At 34.7% G+C, this 24,503-nt stretch overlaps 1 protein-coding gene across 1 annotated transcript in view; it reads right to left on the minus strand.

The window, feature by feature from the left end:
- DYNC2H1 (dynein cytoplasmic 2 heavy chain 1) overlaps positions 1 to 24,503 on the minus strand; it is a 384,617-nt gene that overhangs the window by 34,595 nt on the left and 325,519 nt on the right. Inside the window, 1 exon segment of the mRNA XM_017850085.1 lies at positions 14,303 to 14,392. Coding sequence (XP_017705574.1) covers positions 14,303 to 14,392 — 90 coding nt within the window.

A 24,503-nucleotide genomic window follows, 5' to 3' on the forward strand; every position in this document is an offset into this window, starting at 1 on the left:
TAAGGACCTCTTCAAGGAGAACTACAAACCACTGCTCAGTGAAATAAAAGAGGACACAAACAAATGGAAGAACATACCATGCTCATGGATAGGAAGAATCAATATCGTGAAAATGGCCATACTCCCCAAGGTTATTTATAGATTCAATGCCATCCCCATCAAGCTACCAATGAGTTTCTTCACAGAATTGGAAAAAACGGCTTTAAAGTTCATATGGAACCAAAAAAGAGCCCGCATTGCCAAGACAATCCCAAGTCAAAAGAACAAAGCTGGAGGCATCACGCTACCTGACTTCAAACCATACTACAAGGCTACAGTAACCAAAACAGCATTGTGTAGTTATATTTAAAGTGCAATGCCATGATGCCTTATAGCCATCATAGTTGGGTCTTGTTTTATCCAATCTGATATTTTGCCTTTTAATTGGTGACTTAAAAATATCAATTTGTAAAATGCTACCTAATTATGTATTAGAAGAAAATTAGCTTATAAATTGCCATATTTTGTAGGAAAACATTTCAGTGTTTTAGGAGGAGCAAAATGGAATTCAATTAGTAAAATTATGGCTCTAATATGCTTTCGGTAAGATCATTATTTTTTAATTAAACAATATTATAATGAACAATGGCAATGAATAATTTCTAAACGTAATAATTATCACATGTGTAGAGAAGATCTGCTTAATATAAAGTTCAGTGTGTGACCTGGTATGAATAACACTCTTGGCTTATTGATTACATGGCTGAGTGTAAGACAATTCTTAACCTCATTCTTTAAACAATGGATCAATTTGAAAACTAGATGGCATTGCTGAGCTTCCAGGAATAAATACAATTAATACATGTGTTAAAATAATTTGAGGAAGATATTTTGAAGATCTAAAGGCAATACAAATATAAATTCTAACTGTTGCCTTTCCTTTCTGCATACAGTCTAGTGTTCATAAAGTTGCCCAGAGTTATCCCGTCTCACTCACAGAAGTCAGTGTCCTTTTCATAGCAGACAAGGCCTGCATTTTCTGCTCCTGCCTGACTTCTAAACCCATTGCCTCTTACTACCTAACTTGTGACTTCTCTGGACACCTTTTTCTGTCTTGTTTCCTTCAGGCACATTTGCCGCCCTTCTCAAAAAACTCTTTTTGCCTCAGGCCATGGCACTTGCTGTTCCCTCTGCCTGAAACTCTCTTCTACCAGACATTTACCTGCATAGGCTATTCCCTTACCTCCTTTAGGTCTCTGTTCACATGCCACCATATCAGAAATGTCTTTCTTATTTCTACCAGTTTTAACACAACAAATTTTTATATATTTTACCTTTATATCTACAGCTCTACATGTTACTAGTGGGAATTAAGAAACAAAGGAAAAAAAAAGAATCTTTGATCAATTTAAATCAATAGCTGTAGTTTTACACCTGGAATTTGGTTAACATTTTCCTAAAGTAATGACTTCATTCTGTTGCTTTTCTGAGAGTTTTTCAAAGTAAAACTTCTAAAAAACTTAAAATTTTCATGTCCCCATGTTCATGTTTTTAAGTAATCTCAACCAAACAACTTTGCAAAAAACAGGTAAGTATTGGTTTTGAGAAGGGCTTTAACATGATAAATTTATAAATTCTGATGTTTCTGGCATTTCTTATCTCCAGATTTAAAGATATTGCTGAAAGGTGACTATAAGAAATCTCTCTCTGCCCTTCTCTCCCCTACTGTGGATTGAGTTCCCTTGCAAAGGCTGGATACCACTTCTTAACTATTTGCATTTCCCCTCCTAAGGCACAGAAATAGTTTGACTTGGGACTTTGTTTTTATGGTATTTTAAACTTTACTTATTCTAAATTTCCCTGAAGATTCTAACCATTTTGTAGAATATAAATGTCAGAATCAGCAGATCTGGAGCCACAGAGAAATGGGATAATATTTTCCTGTGGAAGAGGTATCTTTTTAGAAACAGCTTTAAGTCAAATAGGAAATCTCTCCACACGCTAATTTATACGCAGAACATGATGTTGTTAAACAGTATTGTGGAAGAACATACACACACATGATCACCCCCATTCATTCTAGTAAAAAGCACTGTAGATAATGTAAGCTCCTCCCCAACCTCCCCAGATTTGCTTATTATTATCTTTAAACTTAATATCCTATTTTTTCTACAGAAAGTTATTATTTTCTTCTCCCTTTAACCTGTGGCATAGTAAGCATAGAACCTACAACCAATAAGGTGGAAAAAATTTCTGAAGAGTTTTCAAATTCTATAAGTGATCTGCCACTTGTTAATCATCCTTTATAATTATGTCTTAGGTATCTTAAAAGACTAAGCCTTTTTCTTTCAATATTTATCAAAGAGTTGCAAATAATATTTTAAAAAACCCTAGTATTTTGGGTCCCACCTTGTTGGTTATTATTTGGATGTCAACAATATCTGGTAAAATATTGAACAAAACATTAAAAAAAAAAACTCAAATCTTGAATTAACAAAACAGAGAAGGAACACAAAACTTTACCCAAATTAATGAGATACCCACAAGAAACAAAACATTAGTAGTAAACACAAGTGCTTATAAAATTTAAAGCATGTTACACATTTCCATTGCCTTAAAAAACTTAGTTATAATAGACCTTTCAAAAAGAACAAAGTTTAGCCATGCTGTATAGTGATGGATGCAGATTCTGGGACAAAGTAACTTCTATGAATTGGATGAATGTGGTAATGGCATGATGGATACTTGGAAGGCTTGCTTCTTCCAAGTCTGTAAATTGAAGTCAATGACTCTAACTTTTAAAATCGTAACCACTTTTTGACTGGGTTATGTTAATGGTTCCCCACATTGTATAGCTTACTGAAAAGTCTGAAGCTGCACAAAGGATCTGAGGAAGATTTTAGGCTTCACAGCTCTATCTCCACTGGATTGATTTTGCTACCTTGTTTAACTTTATTCAGTTAATAGATCTACCTTACTATAAATCTTTTTTTACTGTAAAAAGGAAATCTTACCCTTCTCCATCCTTAATATAGCCACCTATTAGAGTACTAGAGGTTCTATCCATAGATTTGGTGTTTTTTAAATTAAAGTTATAAAGCTGGGTTTCTAGGCTCAATATTTGATATAAAAAAAGTACCATTTTCAGTAGAACTTTGTGATATATTTTATCACTTTGTGGAGAAAATCTCGGGTAATAAAATTTCATTCTTTGTTTATTTACCATTTCCCCGACTTTTCAAAATAGAGAAATGAGTTGAGTTACATGGGCTAAAAACCCTGATGGTGTTCATGCAGAACCTGAACCACTGTGAGAAACAAGATTATTAAAATTACTTTTGGCACAGTATTTAATTTTAGTGTGGTAAAGCAGGAATTTATAATGTCCACCTACTTATAGGTCTCCTCTTAATTATTAATAATAGTTTTTTTGTAAGTATAACTTATTTTGTGAATAGTTCAAGCTCCTATTTAAGGCCAATCTTTCCACATGTGCATTGGGCCCTATTTCCTCTTACCTTTTCAAGAACTTTACTCTTAAAATTACTTCCTTTTTATTGTACTATCAATTTTAAAATTTATAGTGAACACAGATATGGTCAAACATCCCCTATATTAAAAAACAAAACCAAACCAAAAAAATTCCTTTGGCTCTTCTCCCTAACAGTATCACCCTATTCATCTGTGTTACTTCATAAGACAACTCCCTGAAAAAACTGTCTATATTTGCTGTCTCAACTTCACCCTTTATTCTTTTTTAAACTCATATGACCAGGCTTTCATTCTTTAGAACTGCTTCACCAAACAACTCCTCAAGACCACCAACGTCCCCCATGTTGCCAAACATGATTTTTCTCTATCTCATTTATAGCATTTGACACTGTTTTTAAAAGGTCAGAATGATCAACTCTTTATTCTCTTGGCTTCTTGATCACTACAGCCTCCCAGGCTTTCTTCTATATACCTAACTACTAATTCTTGGTTTCAATGATTGACAACTTTTCCTTTTCTAAGCATCTCAGTATTGAAGTGCGCCAGTGCCAAATACTTGGCCATTCCTTTGGTTTTAAACACTATGTTAAGATGCTGATAACTGCTCATTTTCTATTTCCAATTCCAACAGCTCCCTCATCAATTACTTCTCTGACATTTCCACCAAGATGTCTAAAAGGCATCTCAACTTATGTTCAAATTAGAACTTTAAATTTGCAAGACCACTCCCCTCCTCCCTAAACAACAACAACAAAACTCTGCTCTATTACCTTATTATCAGTATCCTTCAAGTCACTAAACCACTTAACCAACTGCTTAGGTCAAAACTTTGAAATCACGTTTGATATCTCTCTCCCATGCCCCACAGCCAATCCACAAGTTTAATATCAAAATATTACCACTGCTTTAAGAAGCCTCCACCTCCACAGCCACCACCCTAGTCCATCATGACCTCACTTGGATTACTGCAATAACCTCTTTTTTTTGTTGAAGCAAGTCAGTTGTTTACTCACATTAATATTCAAATCTCTACATAAGCAAAAAAGATTAAAAAGAATATATAAAGATAATCCCAGAATAAAATCACACTTTAAGATGGGCATAGAAAGGAGCCCCAAATGTCCACAGATATAGCAAATATAGGTCTATACAGAGATAGTTTCATATACTAAATGCTGAAACATCTGCAGAATGAAAAATACAAAGTCTTTCAAATATTTATGTGACTGTCCATAATCCTGAAGACAATTTCCTCAAGCATTTCATTTTTATGAAATCATTAAATTCCAACAAGATATCTGAAAGCAGAAAGTGAATTTTATTGGCATTATTTATTTGAATGTACAAAATGTATTTATTCATTTGGTATTTTAGAAGAGATGCAACTACTTATGTGCTTTTTGAAAGCAATAACCTTTTAACTGGTCAGCCTGCTCCTATTTTCCTCCCTATAGCTTATTCATATACCAGCAGAATAACCTTTTAATTTTTTGCTCTCAATCTTCTACTGACCTCCCATGTACTCAAACTAAATTTAAATTTCATACCAAGCCTGCATGGACTCATACATCATGGTCCTTGGCAATGCCCTAGTCACAAACAAAGCACATTCCTGTCTCAGAGATTCTGTACTTACCGATCCCTCTGCCTGGATTTGTTTTTCCCTCAGATACATTTTAAGATTTGCTCTCTTACTTCATTCAAGTCTCTGTTTAAATATCACCTCCAAAGAGAGGCTTTCCCTGACCATTCATACTGAAGTGTTATCTTCCCCAACCCACTTGTCTCTAGCCCCCTTAATCTATACCATTTTTCTTTATAGCATGCTTATATTTATTAGAAATAAAGTTTAATTCAGTTTCAATATTGACCAGGATCTGTTATTTGAGTTTTACCTTCTGGTAGTCTTAACAAACAGATGTTTACTTTAACACTGTTCTGACATTCCAGAAATATATAATATTAATATTTGTATAAGGACAGATGTTACCACCCTATTTCATAAGTGTAACAATGTTAGACTGTCAACAAGGCATGATATTTAGATTTATTTAAAAATATTCACTATATGCTACTTGAATGAAAACCCCTTATGTGCTCTATAGGTTGAAATTATCTTAGTCTGAATCATTACTATGTATTTAGTATAGCAAGAGAATAATTTAAAGAATAATTGTAATAAAAATTGTTAATTTTGTGTTAAAGATTTCAGAACTTATGGTTCAAGAAATAGATTGGTAATTAATACAAATATTATACTAAAATAGCAAGATAAATATAAAAAAGTTGGAAACATTTTAGTCAAGAAATATTAATAAAATTTAACTAATTCAAAATATATGTATCAGACAGCCCTGAAATCCAGATCTTTGTGGAATTATTCAATATACTGACATTTTCAAAATTAAATAACATGTAACAAAAATTTAATCGTTAAGTTTACTTTTAGTTCTTATTTAACCCCCCATGAGTCTTTTAAGGAGGAAAAGGAGTTATGTTGGGAAATATGTTCCCCATTTTGTGGAGGACCAAATAAAATAAGGGAATATTCCAAAACTTTGCTATCTCAAAAATTTCTTCAAGGAGAAAAAGTCAAATATTTTAAAAAATCCAATATAAATCATTCTTCAGACTAAAACAAAAGATGAGAAAAAAATAAAAACTAGTACACAAATATTTTATTTTCTCCTTATCAAATTCAGAGCTGGTAGACATCAAAAATAATATGTATTTAGGAACAATTTCTTGTTGAGGTTTTGATCTCTGTGGAGGTTAAAAAAATTTGTCAAAATCACTGACAGATTACGAATAATTTTCAGGAGATAAAGTAAAAGGAGTTCTGAGGTTTGCTAAGCTATGAATCTTATGTTCAAGATTCTTTCTAGAATATATATTATAAAAAATATTTTCTTAAATTATTTTATCGTATACAAAAGTTAGTATTATTGATAGTGTTAAGCCAAATACTTTACTTCAATATTATGTACAACAGACACATAGATAAATAATATACAGCCCAAAGTCCTTTTGAAGTGTGATAACATATAAATCAACAATAAAACCAATCACTACTTTCCTTGCTTGTGAAGAGATTTCCAGTTGCAAATAGCTAACAACAAAGTAAAGTTGATAGATAATATATTATGGAATGGAAAATCAGCAAGTAAAGCATAATGCAATTATTGACAAAGGAATAAATGTGGTGACGGCTATGATTGATTTAGGAATCACGTGCACACAATGTTTTCTTCACAACCTTCCATTGTATCATCAGAAATAATAAAACATTTTGATAGGCGGGATTTATTGACAACAGTAGAAAAACTGTTAACCATTTCTATTCTTCTTCTTTACCAAAAACAAAAGTATATGGCATACAAGACATTTAGCAACTCTCTTGTTATATATTAACAACGTATGTTCAAATAAGATTAAGAGAAGACTTTAAATAGCAAAAAAAAAAAAAAAAAAAAAAAAAAAAAAAAAAAAAAAAAAAAAAAAAAAAAAAAAAAAAAAGGCTCCTAAATCAAGGGAAGTGTTGGAACAATACTTTGAGAGTAAGGGTACCAGCATAGGAGATATTACTAACAATCATTGGTTATTTGCAGGAAAAATCGTTTGCTAGACCTTGCTGATTCTTCAAGAAACCAAATTTGTCATAAGAGTTTAAGTATTCTCTGCATGTTTTCTGCTGTAAAGATCCTCTTATTATGCTACTCCAGGAAGCTGCTAAACTTGGTATGCATGTGATGAAAGGTGCAATGCAGATAGAAATTCAGGAAAGATTTTGTTATCTTGAAAAGCCAATTATGTTGCTATATTGCCAAATTTCTAGAACCAAGATTTATCTTCTGCAAGCAGTACAAATAGCATGTTTCGTAAGATTGCTTCTATAAAAGTGCATATCATTGTAGACCATAGAGTACTGTTTAGTATTCCAAATGTGCAAGATAGTTGGCCATACGAAGCATTTATCAGCTGTTACTGCTGAGAAATTACTGTCCCTGTGCAAAATTTGACTCTTAACATTTTGTAATACTATTGCTATAGTAAAAGCTTTATTTTTCTGAATACAATTTCAGATGTATACCCTAAGTTCATTCTGTGATGGTGATAATCCAATTTAAAGCTTGGCTGCATATTAATCTTTAATTTCAAGATTTTGACCAAATTATTTTGATATAATTCTAATATTAACATATTCATTTGTTTGCTATCTATCTCCTTCACTAAAATGTAGTAATTCCTGTTGACGGGAATGGTGTATTTCTAGCACTTAAGAACAGTGGCTGGCATAAAATAGAAGCTCAGTAAATATTCACTGAATGATTAAACTAATAAATATATATTCATATATATGAATAAAAAACATCCACAGGTTTCTCTTATGGGTATAATATACAAAAATGGGGATGCTGGAGGTTTTAAAGCCACATATAGACGTTTTCAACTTTGTTTATTTATATAAGTCTTCTATGAATAATTTTACTGAGTACTTACTGGGTGTGAAATACCATACTAAGGACTAGGAGAGTTACTAAGATGAGTTAGGAAAATAACACACTCTTCCAGGAATGCAGAATATGGTAGCAGAACCTTCCCAAAATACAGTAAGAAACATCAAAAAATGAGTGAAAATCTAACAATGTAATTATAATAAATTGCTTTTTACATTTGAGATATTAAAAGAAATAAAACACCTCAAATGTTAGATTGTGGCAGTAAAGTATAAAGTTAAACCATAATATTTATGGGTAGATTTAGATAGAAGCCAAAAATCTCAAAATATGTAATGAAATACTACAGAATATATCCCAGGAAGCTAAATCATGATGATTGGAAAAAACAGATTTATGCCAATTTGCTTGAGAATAAATAACCTTATGATTGGAGTCATTTATTTATTCAACAAATATTTACTGAAAAGCCTATTTGTACCAGTTACTGTCTACATGCTTGGATAGGGCAGTAAACAGACAAAACTCTCTGCCCTTATGAAGCTTCCTTTTTAGTGGAAGAATACATAGAAACTCTTGAAAATGAATGGATTCTAATATACAGAGTATTAGATGAAGATATAGGCCATAGAGAAAATCAAAGAAGGAAAAGAGAGTAAGAAGTATTGGGGATGGGGTGGAGGTTACCATTTGAAACAGGATGGTCAGGGAAGGCTTCACTGAAAAGGTGACATCTGAGCAAAGACCTGAAGGAGGTAAGGATGCTTCCTTGTGCCTATGGGTGGGCGGGGGGAGAGCATTCCAAGGAGAGGAAGCAGCAAGGGTAAAGGCCATGAGAGGGAGCGTGCTGGGTTTGTTCACTGAAAAGCAAGACCAGTATGGCTAGAACAGAGTAAATAAAGTAGAAAACCAGGAAAGGAAAGCAGAGAGATAATGGGGCTTGACCTTAAAGAAACTTGTAGGTTGTTATAAGGATTTTGATACTCGAGATGAGATGACTAGTCATGGGGATATTTCCAAGACAGGAGTGATGTAATCTGAGCTGTGCTTTCACATAGGAACATTTGAGATTGTGTGGTTGAGAACCAATAAGAATGGGAACAAGGGTGGAAGCAGAACTCTAGTTAGATAGTAGCTGCATTCACAATGACTTCAATCAAGGTAGTGGTAGTACAGATGGCAAAAGGTACCTCTGAATGTATTTTGAATGCAGAGAAAATATGACTTTCTGGTAGACTGGATGTGAAGTGTGAGAGGAGAGAAGTCAACAATGATTCCAAAAGTTTTAGACTGAACTACCCCCTGGGGAACAGGGGGTAGCACTAAGTGGTTCTAGATTGTAGTACTTCTGCTATTTGCTCAAAGACTTCCTTTAATTATTTGTTTTGTTGCTTATTTACTTGTCTATTTTCCTGATAAGCTTTAAGGATAGTCTATATGTCATGTCAAGTGGTATTTACGAATAACAATAATTAATGCTATTTATCTATTGCTTAGATCACCCCAAGACTTCAAGGTGCCTAATAGTTGATATAAACAACAAAATTCTGTCATAAGAAGGAAGGGTGGCAGGATTTGGTAGTAGAGCAATGTACCAGCCACTGGCTTGACCTTGCCAAAAAAAATTTGAGTGGAATTCAAGAAGTCACTGTGGATCTTAAAACTAAAGACATGAAACTGAAGCAGAAGTTTGAAATGAACTGTAAGTATTAATGGCAAACCTTAATGCTAATTTAACACACAGCACTCCAAGTTTGCTTTTCAAAGGAAGCATAATGGGGGAGATATTTAGGAGTCCACTAAACATTTCCGGAATATTGGGTCTATTAAGCATAACCAAGTATAAGTAGGTCATGGTGATAAAGATCTCTCTCTATATCCTGGCTTGGATATCGAAATCATCACATGAGCAGGGCTGGAATAAAAATTGCAGGTGTACAGTCAAGGGATCCAACTATGAGTAGTTCAGAAAACTAGGACAAAGGAACCAAAACAAAGGCTGACAATGTAAGATTCACAAACAGGGTAGAGAACATGCTAGAATTTAGAATGATCATCACAGAAGAATCAAAATATCCTGCTATAAGGGATACACTACAAGTCAAAGGGAAAACACGGAATGGAAATCAAGAACACAAGAAAATCTTTGAAGGATGTCATTTCTGAAGAAAAGGCAGAAAAATTTGAAGCCAGGGAAATAATTCTAAATTTCCCAAAGAGAATAATCCGTCTAGTCCATTCATTTGTTAAATCCTTTGTTCATTCATTCATTTAGCAGACAGTATATAGGTATTGGAAATACATTGGAATTTTTTTTTAAAAAAGATCTTTGCTCTAAAGGATCTTATAGAAACCAGAGAGTGAATGCCAGGCTGCCTGCAAGACTCTGTGGCTCAGGTTCCTTGGATACCTAGGGGATCTATAGCTCTCTCTAAATTAAGCATATTCAAAGGAGAGTCTTAAACCTTTTGCCACAAAGTAGACTAGCATTCTCTCCATACTGCAGCTAAAATAATCCCTTTAAAACATAATCTGACTTTCCTCCTTAAAATCCTGCAATGGTTACCTTTTGTCCTTAAGATAAAATATAATTCCTTAATACATTATCATGATTTGGCCCCTCTTGCTCTCCAGCCTGAACACCCCTCCCTGCAATCTATGCTCTGCTTTTAGTTACTTGAAACCACAATGCTTACTTTTTATTAATTTTTTTTTACAAAATTTCAATAACTTTGGTATAATACAATACTTACTCTTGATATCAGACTCTGGTCTGCCTTCTGTCTGATAAATTCTTTCCTCTCATCCTCATTTGGTTTATTCCTACTAAATTCTCAGCTTAAGCATCACTTCTCTGACCCCTTCTAGGTTAAGTAGTGCTATTTGCTTCCATAATACTGTAGTTCCTTTATCACTCTTCTCTTACTGTTGTTTATTCAGTTCTATCTTTCTGATAAGTTGTAAGGATAATTCCTGGAGAACAAGATGCATGTCTATTTTGTTTACCACTCCATATTCAGCAACCTCACACAGTGTTTGGCACCAGGAAAGTATTAATCACATTTGTGGAATTATCTGTTTTAAGAGGCGAGTTCTCATTGTTGCCCAGGCTGGACTTGAACTCTTGGGCTCAAGTGATCCTCCTGCCTCAGCCTCCTGAGTCACTGCAACTACAGGCACGTGCCACTGTGCCCAGCTTACATTTATAGAACTTTTTTTTGATAAAATGATGAATGAATATAAGATCTGTGAGGCAGTTATTGTATCTCCTTACTAATCATTATATCCCCAGTACTTCACACAGGGCCTAGAATAAAGTAGCTGCTTATTATATTTTTGACTGACTGAATGAAAGAATCACTGCTGCCTTTGACCCAAGTCAGTCTTACCTTATTTGCATAAAACTCCTGTAATAAACTGGCACGATATATGACACCCTCAATAGTTTGTTCTCTTTTCCCATAAACTATGCCTCAAAATGCAAGACCCTAAAATCTTAAACTATAGCTGGATCTGGGCTCAACCTGCTGTATACCTGTTTGGATTGAGTCTGATCATTATGCTTTCTTAAGAAACCAAAAGGTGCCATTTTCACAGTTCCTTGCAAATAGTGCTTCTAATTTTCCCTGCCCACCCAGTTTCCCATCCTTTGTTTTCCAACTAGGTAGTTACATTGTTCTCCAAGTATCACAAGCTGCTCTGGATATGAACCTGTGAAACAGAAGGCACAGATGAAAACAAGGGATCTATCAAGCCCTTGAATAGATGAAAAGCAAATCCCAAATATTAAAGGTTACCTCAGGAAGATAGATGGACATCTATCTATATTTAAAATTTAAAAAATATTAAGCCAGGAAAATAAAACAACATAAAAAGTATTCCCAAGTGGTTGTGGAAGAACTAGTGCATATTCCCTGGTTGGAAGGATGAAAGGTAAGCTATGGTCAGTCCTGAACATTATCTTGAGGGTTAGGAGGATATTTTATCACTACAATTAATGCTAAATGCCTCATAAAGCTTTTAAAATTACACAGTAGAAAAGTGTTCAGTTTTGATGATTAGTTTTTCATTAGTTTTGATGACCAGTTATTAATATATGAATAACCATGCAAGAAATTGCAATAATTCCTGTAAAATTGTTTTAAAGAATATTATAGTACCACCAATATATTTATCATTATAAACACACAGCATAATTATTAAGTGTACTTACATAGTGTAATATAGGCTACCATTCATAGCAAGTTAAAAGTCCCTGTCCTTTTAAAAATAATTTAAAGGAAACAGTACTGAAAAGTACATGAAGTGGTAAATTATCATAGCCATGCAATTATACAACAAACTTCAGAGCATTTCTATACTTTTCAAAGATCACTAATAGACTTTCTCCCTTTCTTCCTTCCTTCCAGCATTTAGTGATAGATTATGTCCAGGCATATGCACAGCAGATAGATAGAAAGATGACTAAATCAGAGTCCCTGACAGATTCTTCTCTGCCTGCTAATTTTAACCTCATTTCCAGATCTAGTACTTTTTCTTCCTTCAACAATCCTACAAACTGGAGAACTGGTTATAATAGAAGCCAAACTATTGCTCAGATCGGTCCTGGTACCTTCAAAGGAGTCCCAATTGTAGGCTGGCAAATAGCGTAAGAAGAGATGAAAAGATGAAAAGACAGAAGAACAAGGGAAGACCCCCTGGAGGAGGTCTCTAAAGAGTAAAGAACAGACAGAATCAATACACAGGTCTAGGGATGAGCCTTCAATTTCATAAGGTCAACTTTTATGTTAGAACAAAGATGATGAAGGTGGCTTCAGACAAATTTGTAGATGAGAGAGAAGGGCAGGAATTTTCAAGTGGTCATATCTCACAGCTTGAATTTTCTCTGTGAAGTAAAACATAAGGTGTTCTGCTAAGGAAAAGGGGAGTCAGTGACAGAATGGAGTCTTCAAGAAAGAGTGAAGGTTTGAAACATCACTGTGGAATACAGGAGCAGTGCTCAGGGCCCATCCACTGTATCTGAACTGTACCTGAAGTGTACACTGTATCTGAAGTGTTGGTAGCAGAGCTCAGCAGCCTGCATATGGACAGATACTAATCCAAGTTAAATGGTTTTTGGAAAGGATGAAGCATAAAGAAAAGTGAGTTAGGGTACTGAAGGTGCTAGAAAGAGAATACAGTTATATGCCACAAATTGCAGGATGAATCGGCCAGAATCAGGAAAGAAAGTGACAGAATGAGAGAATACTGAGCAGGAAGAGACTGGAAAGTCTAGAGAATACAAACTTGAGAATGAAATGTGGCTGTTGTCAAAGAATAACATGTATGCTTAGGGGTTCAAAGGTGGAGCAGAGATGAGTGATAACAAGGTTAAAGATGTGAACAGGTTTGTGGATTATTTGTTTTTTTTTTTAAAAGCATGGATGAAGAGTGCTGCATTGAGAAGGACACAGATCAAGTTATTCATGTGATGGTAGAAGTTAATGTGGTTAAAACGAAAGGCTCTTTTGTGAAGCTGGTGCAACAAGCAGAGGAAGACAGTGGAAAATCCACAAAGGTACCTTGTTTGCATCAACTAATCTGTATCATTTACTATTCCTTAAAAAATACACTCTTTCTCTGTCTATACTATTCTTCTGTTTTCCTGAAGTTACCTGACTGGTTTATTCTGAAAAAAATTTATCAATTTGAAAAAAACTTTTTAAAAGCAGCTCCCCATAGAGAGCTCCCTAAGGCAAACTAGTCACAGTGATGATTCAGTTTCAGTTACCGTCTATGAGATCCATCTCTACTAAAATTGTAAATTGTTCTCTAAACTCTCCAAAATGATGAAAAGCCACAGTAAAGCAGAAAACACGTTTTTTTGTAAACAAAACAAAACAAAACAAAAAAGGCCGGGCGCGGTGGCTCAAGCCTGTAATCCCAGCACTTTGGGAGGCCGAGATGGGCGGATCACGAGGTCAGGAGATCGAGACCATCCTGGCGAACACGGTGAAACTCCGTCTCTACTAAAAAAAAATACAAAAAACTAGCTGGGCGAGGTGGCGGGCGCCTGTAGTCCCAGCTACTCGGGAAGCTGAGGCAGGAGAATGGCGTAAACCCGGGAGGCGGAGCTTGCAGTGAGCTGAGATCCGGCCACTGCACTCCAGCCTGGGCGACAGAGCGAGACTCTGTCTCAAAAAAAAAAAAAAAAAAAAAAAAAAAAAAAAAAAAATAGTGCTATACAAAAATAACAAATGGCAGAATAATGAATATATGGTGTTTTATGTGCAAAATCATAATGTAATTCTCACTAGTGATTAGCACAATGGTTATCTCTATAATACAATAGTCACACAGTCAGACAACCCACTTAGTAAATAATTTAGGCTTACCTGTATTGCAAGGGCACGGGCAACAAGACCTCTAAGGTATTGTAAGGGATCTTCTGGGCCTTCCCACTTGCTCTGCCATGCGAGAGGACACTGCAATTTTAAAAGGGTCAAAATTGAGTTTGTGTATATGATACTACATATAAAAGACTAACAGTAGTGTGATGGAGAAAAATTTTGGCATAATTCACATATACATATGAAATTCATTAAGATATATCTGTTCTTCTATAATCTCATTAAATTGAATAGTAGAGACAACATGAATTAATGTTTCTCTAAAAGGAAGAAAAGTACAAGTTCCTGAAAGGATAAATAGATGAACTTAAACTGGCATATAAAAAATAGTCAACCATGTTTTCTTAAACAATATTTACTGCATAATGAAACACAAATTTGACAAATTCACTTTATAAGTGGTGAAGATTATAAAACAATCAGCTTTGGTCCCTACAGTATTTTTTAAAACTATAAATAGAGCAGTATAACGGAAACTTTATTCCCAAACCACATTGAGACATATGAAACAGAAAAAATTAAAAAGGAGTACATTAAATTCAAAACAAATCAAATAAAACCCCTCTAAGAATAGCTGCCTTACAAAAGTTATCTTTCTAATATTTGACCTTCCAATACAGGCATTCTCTGTTAATGCAGACTCTTCACTGCACAAGTATTCTTGTAAGTTCATGTTGATTATAATATACCTTTTTGGTGAAGATTTTCTGGATTTTCTAAATATTTTATAAATATCACACAAACTTCTCAACATATTATTTTTCTGAAGTGTGGAAATAAGGAGAGAACATCAATTTTATACCCCCAACACTGTCTGATTACATAGTTAAGAAACTATGGGCTAGAATATATCAATAATGTATAGAAAATGGGAATTGTAAGATGACCAAATTTAGAGTAGAAAAGGACCTTAGAAAATACTGAATCCCTTTACTTTACAGGAATAAAGTAAGCCTTCTTAGGAATGTGATAGATAAGTGCCAGAACTGTGCTTTGATTTAAAACAGGTGTAGTGATTTTGAAACACAACTGCAAATCCTTTGGCACTTTGCCTCTTGAGACTTGAGGTCTGTGCTCCTGTCTTCCAATACAAAGGAAGTGATACTATGCCAGTTTCCAAGTCTAGGCTATAAAAAATTGGTTGCTTATATTTCCTGCCTTTTGAGACTTTTAATCTTAGAAGCCAGTCACCATGCTGCAGAGCCCAAACTGTCTTTGGAGAGGCCCATGTGGAGATAAACAGAGACCCCCAGCTCTCAGCTGGCACCAACTTGCCAACCATGTGAGTGAGCTGTGTGAAGGAGACAAGCTTTCTCCACCAAGCCCTAGTAAATTCCAGACTTTTAAGCTAAAAATAAATGATTTTTTAAAAAATATTATTTTAAGCCAGTAAGTTTTGGTGAGATTTATTCTGCAGCAAGACAACCGATAACAATTTTGATACACCAGAGGCGGGGTGCTGCCTTAACAAAATCCTGAATCATATGGCACTGGACTTGAGACTAGGTGGTGGGCTGAAGCTGGAGGGATCTTTAGGAGAATGTAAGTGAAAACTTAGAGGACTTCTAGGAGACTACTAGAGGAAGCCTATGGAGCTTTGAGGACTTAAAAAAAAAAGGAAGGAAAAATCTCAGACAACCCTCTGTTAAACAGCAGGGCTTCAATAAATCGTAAGGGTGTTGTCCCACAGCTGATGCAAAAGAAGCCTAAGATAGAAAGAAAGGCTTATCTTGAAAAAATTTGTGGTTGTGGTTTTTGTCTAATGGAGTGAATCTCAATGAGATTCATAGCAAACTCCCAGTTTTAGAGAAACTGTTCTGGTGTAAACTATCAGTTTAGGATTACAGGGTTAGGAGAGGGTGCAAATCAAAGAGAACTTGGCTCCAGGGCTTCTATGGGCAGGGAGCAGACTGAGAAAACCACTCAGCTGCAAACATGAGCTATATCTTTACTAAAATGTATGGATAAGTCAGAGGTTAGAATCAAGAGCTCGAAGGGTAAAGCCAAGAGCAATTAATCATTCCTAGGAAACAATACAAAATTCTAATAAAGGAACTGGAAACATGAACTTGCTTGGATTTCAGAATTGCTAAGGACAGGTTAGCCTCCCAATCTTCCTCCACCCTTTTTGAATATGTCTTTGCAGTTACCCTAAGCCTGTCCTACCATTTTATATTGGTTTTAAAGGGAATAGGTAACTTGTCACTATAGTTCACTGGTCTTTAGATGGGAACAATATTTATGCAGCTATTTTGAGGAATCAAACCCAAAAGCCTCATTCATACTTTCACCTGATTTAAATGACAATTTTTTCCCTTTAGCCTTAGCCTGATCCTGTAATGAAACGAAACATGTGGAGGAGTTTGGGAGGAGACAGTTGTATTTTGCATGTGGGGAAATGTAAATAATTTGTGCCAAGAGGGCAGACTGTGGCAGTTTTTAAACATGACTCCTAAATTATTTGACACTCTCTCACTCACAAGAGCCAGCCCATGAGTAACCTTGGAAGCTGAGCCTTGTGAGAAACCCTGAGCCAGAATACTCAGCCAAACCACACTTGGATTCTAGACCCACAAAAACTGTGATATTATACATTTCTATTGTTTTATGCCACTAAGCCTTAGGATAATTTATTATTCATCTATAGATGGTTAAGAGAGTTACCAATTTTATTGCCAAGTGTAATACATTAATTCAATAAATATTTAAGTCATTATTCATCCATTCAGCAATTACTTACTATCTATAATGTGCAGATACTATTAACATAAGGTCCTTGCTATTATGGAGCTTACATTTTATAGCGAGATAGATAGTATTTACCTATATAAAAAAATTTAATAATGTTAAATATGTAGAGAATTAAAACATAACAGGTGATATAATAGAAATGATAATGATAGTGATACATGAGATGAGTGAAATACAGCATTTAAAGAAAATTAAAAACCAATAAAGGAGATACAAAGCTGAAGTTCCTTGTGGTGCTTTATGAATAAATTATGTATCATGTTATTGGAGTTTACAGGGAAAAAAGATTCAATCAAGGAAGTCTTTAAAAAAGAGGCAGCTATTAAGTTATGCCTTGAGAGTTGTGTTAGATTTGCACAAAGGTAAAAAGAGTTGCAGGAAATTTTTTTTAAGCTAATATTTATTGGGTGCTTACTATGTGTTAGTAACTATGGTGAGTTCTTGATAGACACCACCTCATATATTCCTCAAAATAATCGTCAGAAGTGTACTATTAGGTAAGTGCAAAAGTAACTGCAGTTTTTACATTGTTAGAATTTGCTGTTTGATATTGAAATGCATTCTTAAATATACTTATGTTATACATCATTTTAACGAGCATTTCTCACTTTATTTTTTTTTGCTAATGACTTATTGCGTGCTGTTTATTTTAGACCATATAAATGATGTTAGGCAAAAAGCAAATTCGAGTGATTTTCTTATTTGAGTTCAAAATGGGTCGTAAATCAGTGGAGACACCTGGCAACATGCACAACACATTTGGCCCAGGAACTACTAACGAATGTACAGTGCAGTGGTGGTTTAAGAAGGTTTGCAAAGGAGATCCTTGAAGATGAGGATATAGTGGCCAGCTATCGGAAGTTGACAACGACCCACTGAGAGCAATCATCCAAGCTGATCCTCTTACAACTATAGGAGAAGCTGCAGAAGAACTCAACATCAACCATTCTATAGTCATTCAGCATTTGAATCAAATTGGAGAGGTGACAAAAGCTTGATAAGAGGATGCGTCATGAGCTAACCAAAAATTGTTTTGAAGTCTTGTCTTCTCTTATTCTATGTAACAACAATGAACCATTTCTCAATCGGATTGTGATGTACAATCAAAAGTGAATTTTATGTAACAACCAGCAATGATCAGCTCAGTGGCTGGATCAAGAAGAAACTTCAAAGCACCTCCCAAAGCCAACTTCCATCAAAAAAAGGTCACGGTCACTGTTTAGTGCTCTGCTGCTGGTCTGATCCACTACAGCATTCTGAATCCTGGCTTAACTATTACATCTGAGAAGTATGCTCAGCAAATAGCTGAGATGCACCAAAAACTGCAATATCTGCAGCCAGCATTGGTCAACAGAAAGGGCCCAATTCTTCTCCATGACAGTCCCCAACCACAAGTTGCACAATCAGTACTTCAAAAGTTGAATGAATTGGGCTACAAAGTTGTGCCTCATTCGTCATATTCACCTGACCTTCGCTAGCTGACTACCATTTCTTTAAGCATCTCAACAACATTTTGCAAGGAAAACACTTCCACAACCAGCTGGATGCAGAAAATGCTTTCCAAGAGTTTCTCGAATCCCAAAGGATAGATTTTTATGTTACAGGAATAAAGCAATGTATTTCTTATTGGCAAAATGTGCTGATTGTAATGGTTCCTATTTTGATTAATAAATATGTCTTTGGGCCTAGTTATTAATATAAAAACTTAAAATTCATGATCCAAAACCACAATTACTTTTGCACCAACTTAATATTATAATTTCCATTTTACAGAGAAAGAAAATGTAGACACAAAGAAAATAGCATGTTCAAAAATCACAGAGCTGGCAAATGGCAGATCCAGGAAGTAAACCCCCAGGTAACTTGGCTCTAGAGTCCATATCAGCACCAATACTGTCTTCAATAGATTTAGTATTTCTATAATGATTTATACATATTAAACCATTCGAGATTCAGTATAAGATAATTATGTATTGGGAATTAAATTTATAATGACGGAGACACTAAGGCTTAGAGTAAGTTTATTTAACTAATCTTAAAGGTTTTTTTTTTTGTTTTGTTTTTGTTTTGTTTTTTTTTAAAACTAAGTGATATAGAAGTTGAATCTAGGTCTAACCCAAAATGTAACCTCTTTTCACCACCCCATGCATTTCATGAAAGATGTCACAAAAGCAGAACCAGTTGTAACCAGGGTGTTCATTTGTTAACTCTCTCTCTCTCAAATATCAATTAAGTGATTATGCAGCAAGTATGAGTAAATAGCTGCTATCTGCCAATCATTTGTTAACTGCTGAGGATATTAAGTCAACACAATTCTTGTCTACAAAAGCTTATGATAGAGAGGGAAATCGACAATAAAAGAGATGGCTATGGACAATAAATTGAGCTCCCTAATAGCAGTAAGCACTGTGATTGTGAACACGAAGGTAGAGTATATCATATTCAAACTGCATGGAATGGCAAGAGTCAGGAAAGGCTTTCTGGTGGAGATCATGCTTGATATGAGTCTCAAAAGGTAAACGAATAGTCGGTCTTTTCCTGAGTATCTATAATAGGTAAACACAGCAGGGAAAGGAAGAAGCATTAATAAGATGAGAGAAATGGGCTGATGAATTAAGGATGACATCATAAAATTTGTGGTTGTTTATACTAAGGAATTTAAATTTTATCTGGAAAGCAATGGTAAAACTAAATTAACCTTTAAGTGAGGAAGTGACACAACAAATTTGAATTTTTTAAAGATTACCCTAGTAGAGATGGGAAGAAGAACATTAGGAAGATGAAACTGCAATCACGGAGGTGAGTTAAGAATGTACAGTAATACTCTAAACGTGAGTCAATGAAGAATCATGTGAAAATGAGAATAAGAAGAGTAACAATAGCAAACACTTTTATAGCACTTACAAGCACTGTTATACATATTTTATCTACATTAAGACTTTTATGACAACCCTCTGAAGTGGCTATAATTATTACCATTTCAAATATCTGGAAACTTATGTAGAGAAAGGTTAAGTGACTTGCACACACAAAAAAAACCACTCTAGTACAATCTTGGATGTTTTAATTTCCACCCTACAATCTTAATATGTTTATTGTATGAACCTTAAAAAATGGCCACTTGTAGGAATTTTCCTCCCTTCTCTATTTAATGATGGAATTATTTGTACTACTAACAAATATCACTATCCCACTGGTAAAAATAATAGCTTGTTTCTCAGATAGGAGTGCAGTACCAGTAATCCATTATCTGCAGACTGGTGAAGTTAAACCAACATTGGATTTTAGGTTTTGAAAATGTCAGAAGAACTTTCATTTGATTCTAGCTTATTGCAGTGCCTGAAATCGGGAGACAGCACTGTAATTGTAATTTATTTCAAACACTAGCAGTTGCACAAGGTTTTTATGATGTGTGAAAACAGATTCAGTTTACAATTTAAAAAAAAGAAATGTAAAGAGGTCACTGCAATTTCCATTTCATATGCAACGATTAATAATAGATACAATTTAAGATTATCACTAACTCCTACACTTGCCATAATTTACAACTCTACTCAATTAATTGAAATAATTAAAACCTATTTCACAAACATATGTAATTAGAAATTTGTATTTCAGAAGAATAAAGACAAGTTTCACAGCGAAACAATTTAACAAGAGAGCCCTTACCATCTCTACTTAAGAGGAAGTACAACACAGACAATGAGTAATTTGTGATAAAAGTTACAGCAGATTCCAGTTTAATCTTAACAAGACCTTTGTTCAGCTCCATGGGCACATCACAGTATTCCTGTAGCATTCAATTTTTTTTTTTTTATCAGTACAGAAAAGGATTATAAAATGGCACGTGAGCAAACTAAGGACTTTCAGATCTAAAAGATTTAATTGAATGATTCTCTTTTAAAACATAAATCATTTTTTGAATCTATTTTATATTTTCCCTTCTCAAAGAAGATCTTCTATTACTTGCTTTCTATGAAAAAGTCAGCTTTTTTTTTTTTTTTTTTTTTTTTTGAGACACGGTCTCACTCTGTCACCCAGGCTGGAGTACAGTGGCATGATCATGGCTCACTGCAGCTTAGACTTCCCAGGCTCAGGTGATCCTTCTACCTCAGCCTCCTGACTAGGTGGAACTACAGGCACCCACCACCATACCTGGCTAATTTTTGTATTTTTTGTAGAGGCGGAGTTTTGCCATATTGCCCAGGCTGGTCTTGAACTCCTAGGCTCAAGTGATCCGCACGCCTTGGCCTCCCAAAGTGCTAGGATTACAGGCCTGACCCACTGCGCCCAGCCAGGTTTTTTCAATTAAAAAAATAAAATATTTGTTACCTTAAGAGTTTACACTGTTAAGGAAGGTGGAAGCAACCCACATTAATCGATGGATGAATGGATAAATAGAATGTGGCATACACATACAATGGAATATTATTCACCTTAAAAAAGAAAAAAATTTTGATACATACTACAGCATGAATGTTCCTTGAGGACATTTTACATAATGAGATAAGCCAGACACACAAAGACAAATACTGTTATGATTCCACTTAAATGAGATACCTAAAGTACCAAGATTCATAGAGACAGAAAGTAGATGGTGGTTGCCAGGGGCTGGGGAAGGGGTGAATGGGAGCTGTTGTTTAATGGGACAGAGTTTCAGGTTTTCAAGATGAAGAGTTCTGGCAATTAGCTGTACAGCACTGTCAATGTACTTTACTGAACTGTACTTAAAAATGGTTAACATAGTAAATTTTGTGTCATGTATATTTTGCCACAGTAAAATAAAAACTTCATTGGGAAAAAGTTAAGAAAGACTACTAATTTCCTTTTGTGAATTTTTGCTAGCCATCGCTTTATGTTAGTTTTTGTTATTTATATTGAGTTCACTGAGAACTCAATATAAATTGAGACTATATACTATTCATTTTTCCTATCTCCAGAGCCTGGTATAATATAGAGAACCCATGGTAGATGGGCAATAAATATATGCTAAATGTTACTTATTACATCATCCAACTGTAAGCTTTTTCTTAACCAAACTCCCCCTTCCTCCTCTTTTTCAGATATTCTGAAAAAAAAAGTATATAGCTCATGTTATAGAGAGACCATATATCCATTTGACTAATGATGCCTGTTGTCCCGGAGTTCCATTCAGGTAGCAGGCTGTTTGACTCTAACAGGGTCCTCCGATTAAAGGTTATAAAGGTTATTTCTGGGTGTGTCTGTGAGGGTGTTTACAGAAGAGATTAGTATTTGGGACTGAATTTTATATATATATATTTATGTATGCTTTTTATTTATATATATTCATATTATAATCTGATTCTGTTTCTTGGAAGAACTCTAGTACAGTGGAGAATGATAAATTCTATTCAAAACTGTACACTTTAAAAAAATCTATTTAGTTAATATTGCTATGGACTGAATGTGTCCCCACAAGATGCATATGTTGAAATTTTAAGTCCCAGTGTGATGATAATAGGAGGCAAGGTCTTTGAGAATAAGCTCATGAGAATGGAGCAGCCCCTCATGGTGGGATTAGTGCCCTTGTAAAAAGATGAGAGAGGGCTTGCTTTCTCTTTCTTCCCTCCACAGTGTGAAGATACAGGGAGAAGATGGCCATCTGTAAACTTTCATCAGACACCAGATCTGCCAGCCCCTTGATCTTGGACTTCCCAGGTTTCAGAACTGTGAGAAATGTCTATTATTTAAGCCACCTAGTCTATAGTATTTTGTTGTGACAATTTGTCTAAGACAGTATTTGTCTTTTAAAATATGAACAGATTGTACTATCTACACCATGGTATATATTAAGAATACTTACAGTGAAGCTTAGCTCTGGGAGAGATGAAGGTAAGTTCATCATTAAGTATGTTCAGCAAGTAAAATTATAATCTGTAACATTTCTTTCATCTAGTAATGAAAGAGATCAAATGAAATCCACAGGCAGACAGCCCGGGCGGCGCCTTGAGCCTAGTTAAAAGTTGACCCCGGACCTAACCGATTATGTTATCTATAGATTCCAGACGTTGTATAGACAAGCATTGTGAAAGTCCCTGTCTTGTTCTTTTTCTGTTCTAATTACCAGTGCTTGCCATATATCTCTCAACTTCCTGAGCCCCGTATAAACACATCCCACCATATGTCTCCCCTCCATATGTCTCTCAACTTCTGGGCACATCCCACCATATGTCTCCCCACCATATATCTTTCAACTCAAAGACTACCATATATCTCAACTTTAGAAAGACACCACCTGGAAAGTCCCCGATAAGAACACAGCCGCTTGTGAAAGCGCGGGAACCAATAAAAAAACTGCTAAATGTATAAACTTAAAATGTTAACCAATTGTAATGCTGTAACCTAGAGAATTCCCTCGTTCCTCTGCAACTTTACAAGTCCTGTTTACATTAGGCTATAAAAAGCAAGCGCATGCATTGTTCGAGGCCCTCTTGTATGTTGTAGAACGGGGGGACCAAGTTCGAACTTGCATTAAAGATCCTTGCCGCTTGGCTTTGACTCTGGACTCTGGTGGTCTTCTTCGGGGAATAAATGGTCTGGGCATAACAGTAAAACTACACTGAATGTATATTTACTTCCATGAAATTTATCAAAATAATATTTAATAAGATGTCTTCATACTTTTATATTCCTTGAGAGTTTAAAATATTGTGGATTATTTCCACATTGTTTTCTGTGATACACTCATTTAGGCCAATGTTATGTTGCCATAGTTAAAAGTATGTACATATGCAGGCATGTTGGGGTTATAATTTCTATTAATATTTTCTCAAAGATTTTAACCAAACATACATCAAGAGTAGAGTTAAATGGGCTCTGTGGGTTTACACTAAAATTTGATCTATAAACATTGTAAAGCTAATAGTATTGAGTTTTGATTTCCACAATTTAGCACACTAACCATGTTAAATGAGCCATAACAAGAAACGAAATCAACATATTTATGAATTTTATATAGAATTTATTTTAAAATGACTACTAATGCCAAATGGCACAAAATATTTCAATAGTAATTGTTCATTTCATTTAGTATGAGTGGCTATTAATATAAATTAGAACATAAAATAATTACTGAGCCAGTCGCACTAATTTCTGTGCATTAATGCAACCAATCAATCAAATGCTTGAGGTGAAACAAACTTGGGTGCAAGCCCATTAGTTTGTTATATCTTTGATACGAAATTACCCAGCTATTAATTGAAGCACAAACTAGATAACAATCATCAGTTTAGCCACAGATTTTGTGTGTTTACGTGCATGGATGTTGAAAATATTGCATATAGTCTTCCAAGCTAATAATAAAAGTTCAGTAAATTCTAAATTAAATGGAATTTTAGGGTCTAAATAGTATTTAAACTTGTATAGAGTAAAATCAAAATATAACTAAAATTATTGACAATATTTTCACTCTCAA

Source organism: Rhinopithecus bieti, unplaced genomic scaffold (assembly GCF_001698545.2).
Source record: "Rhinopithecus bieti isolate Rb0 unplaced genomic scaffold, ASM169854v2 scaffold_33302, whole genome shotgun sequence".
In the NCBI taxonomy this organism is placed as follows: Eukaryota; Metazoa; Chordata; class Mammalia; order Primates; family Cercopithecidae; genus Rhinopithecus; species Rhinopithecus bieti.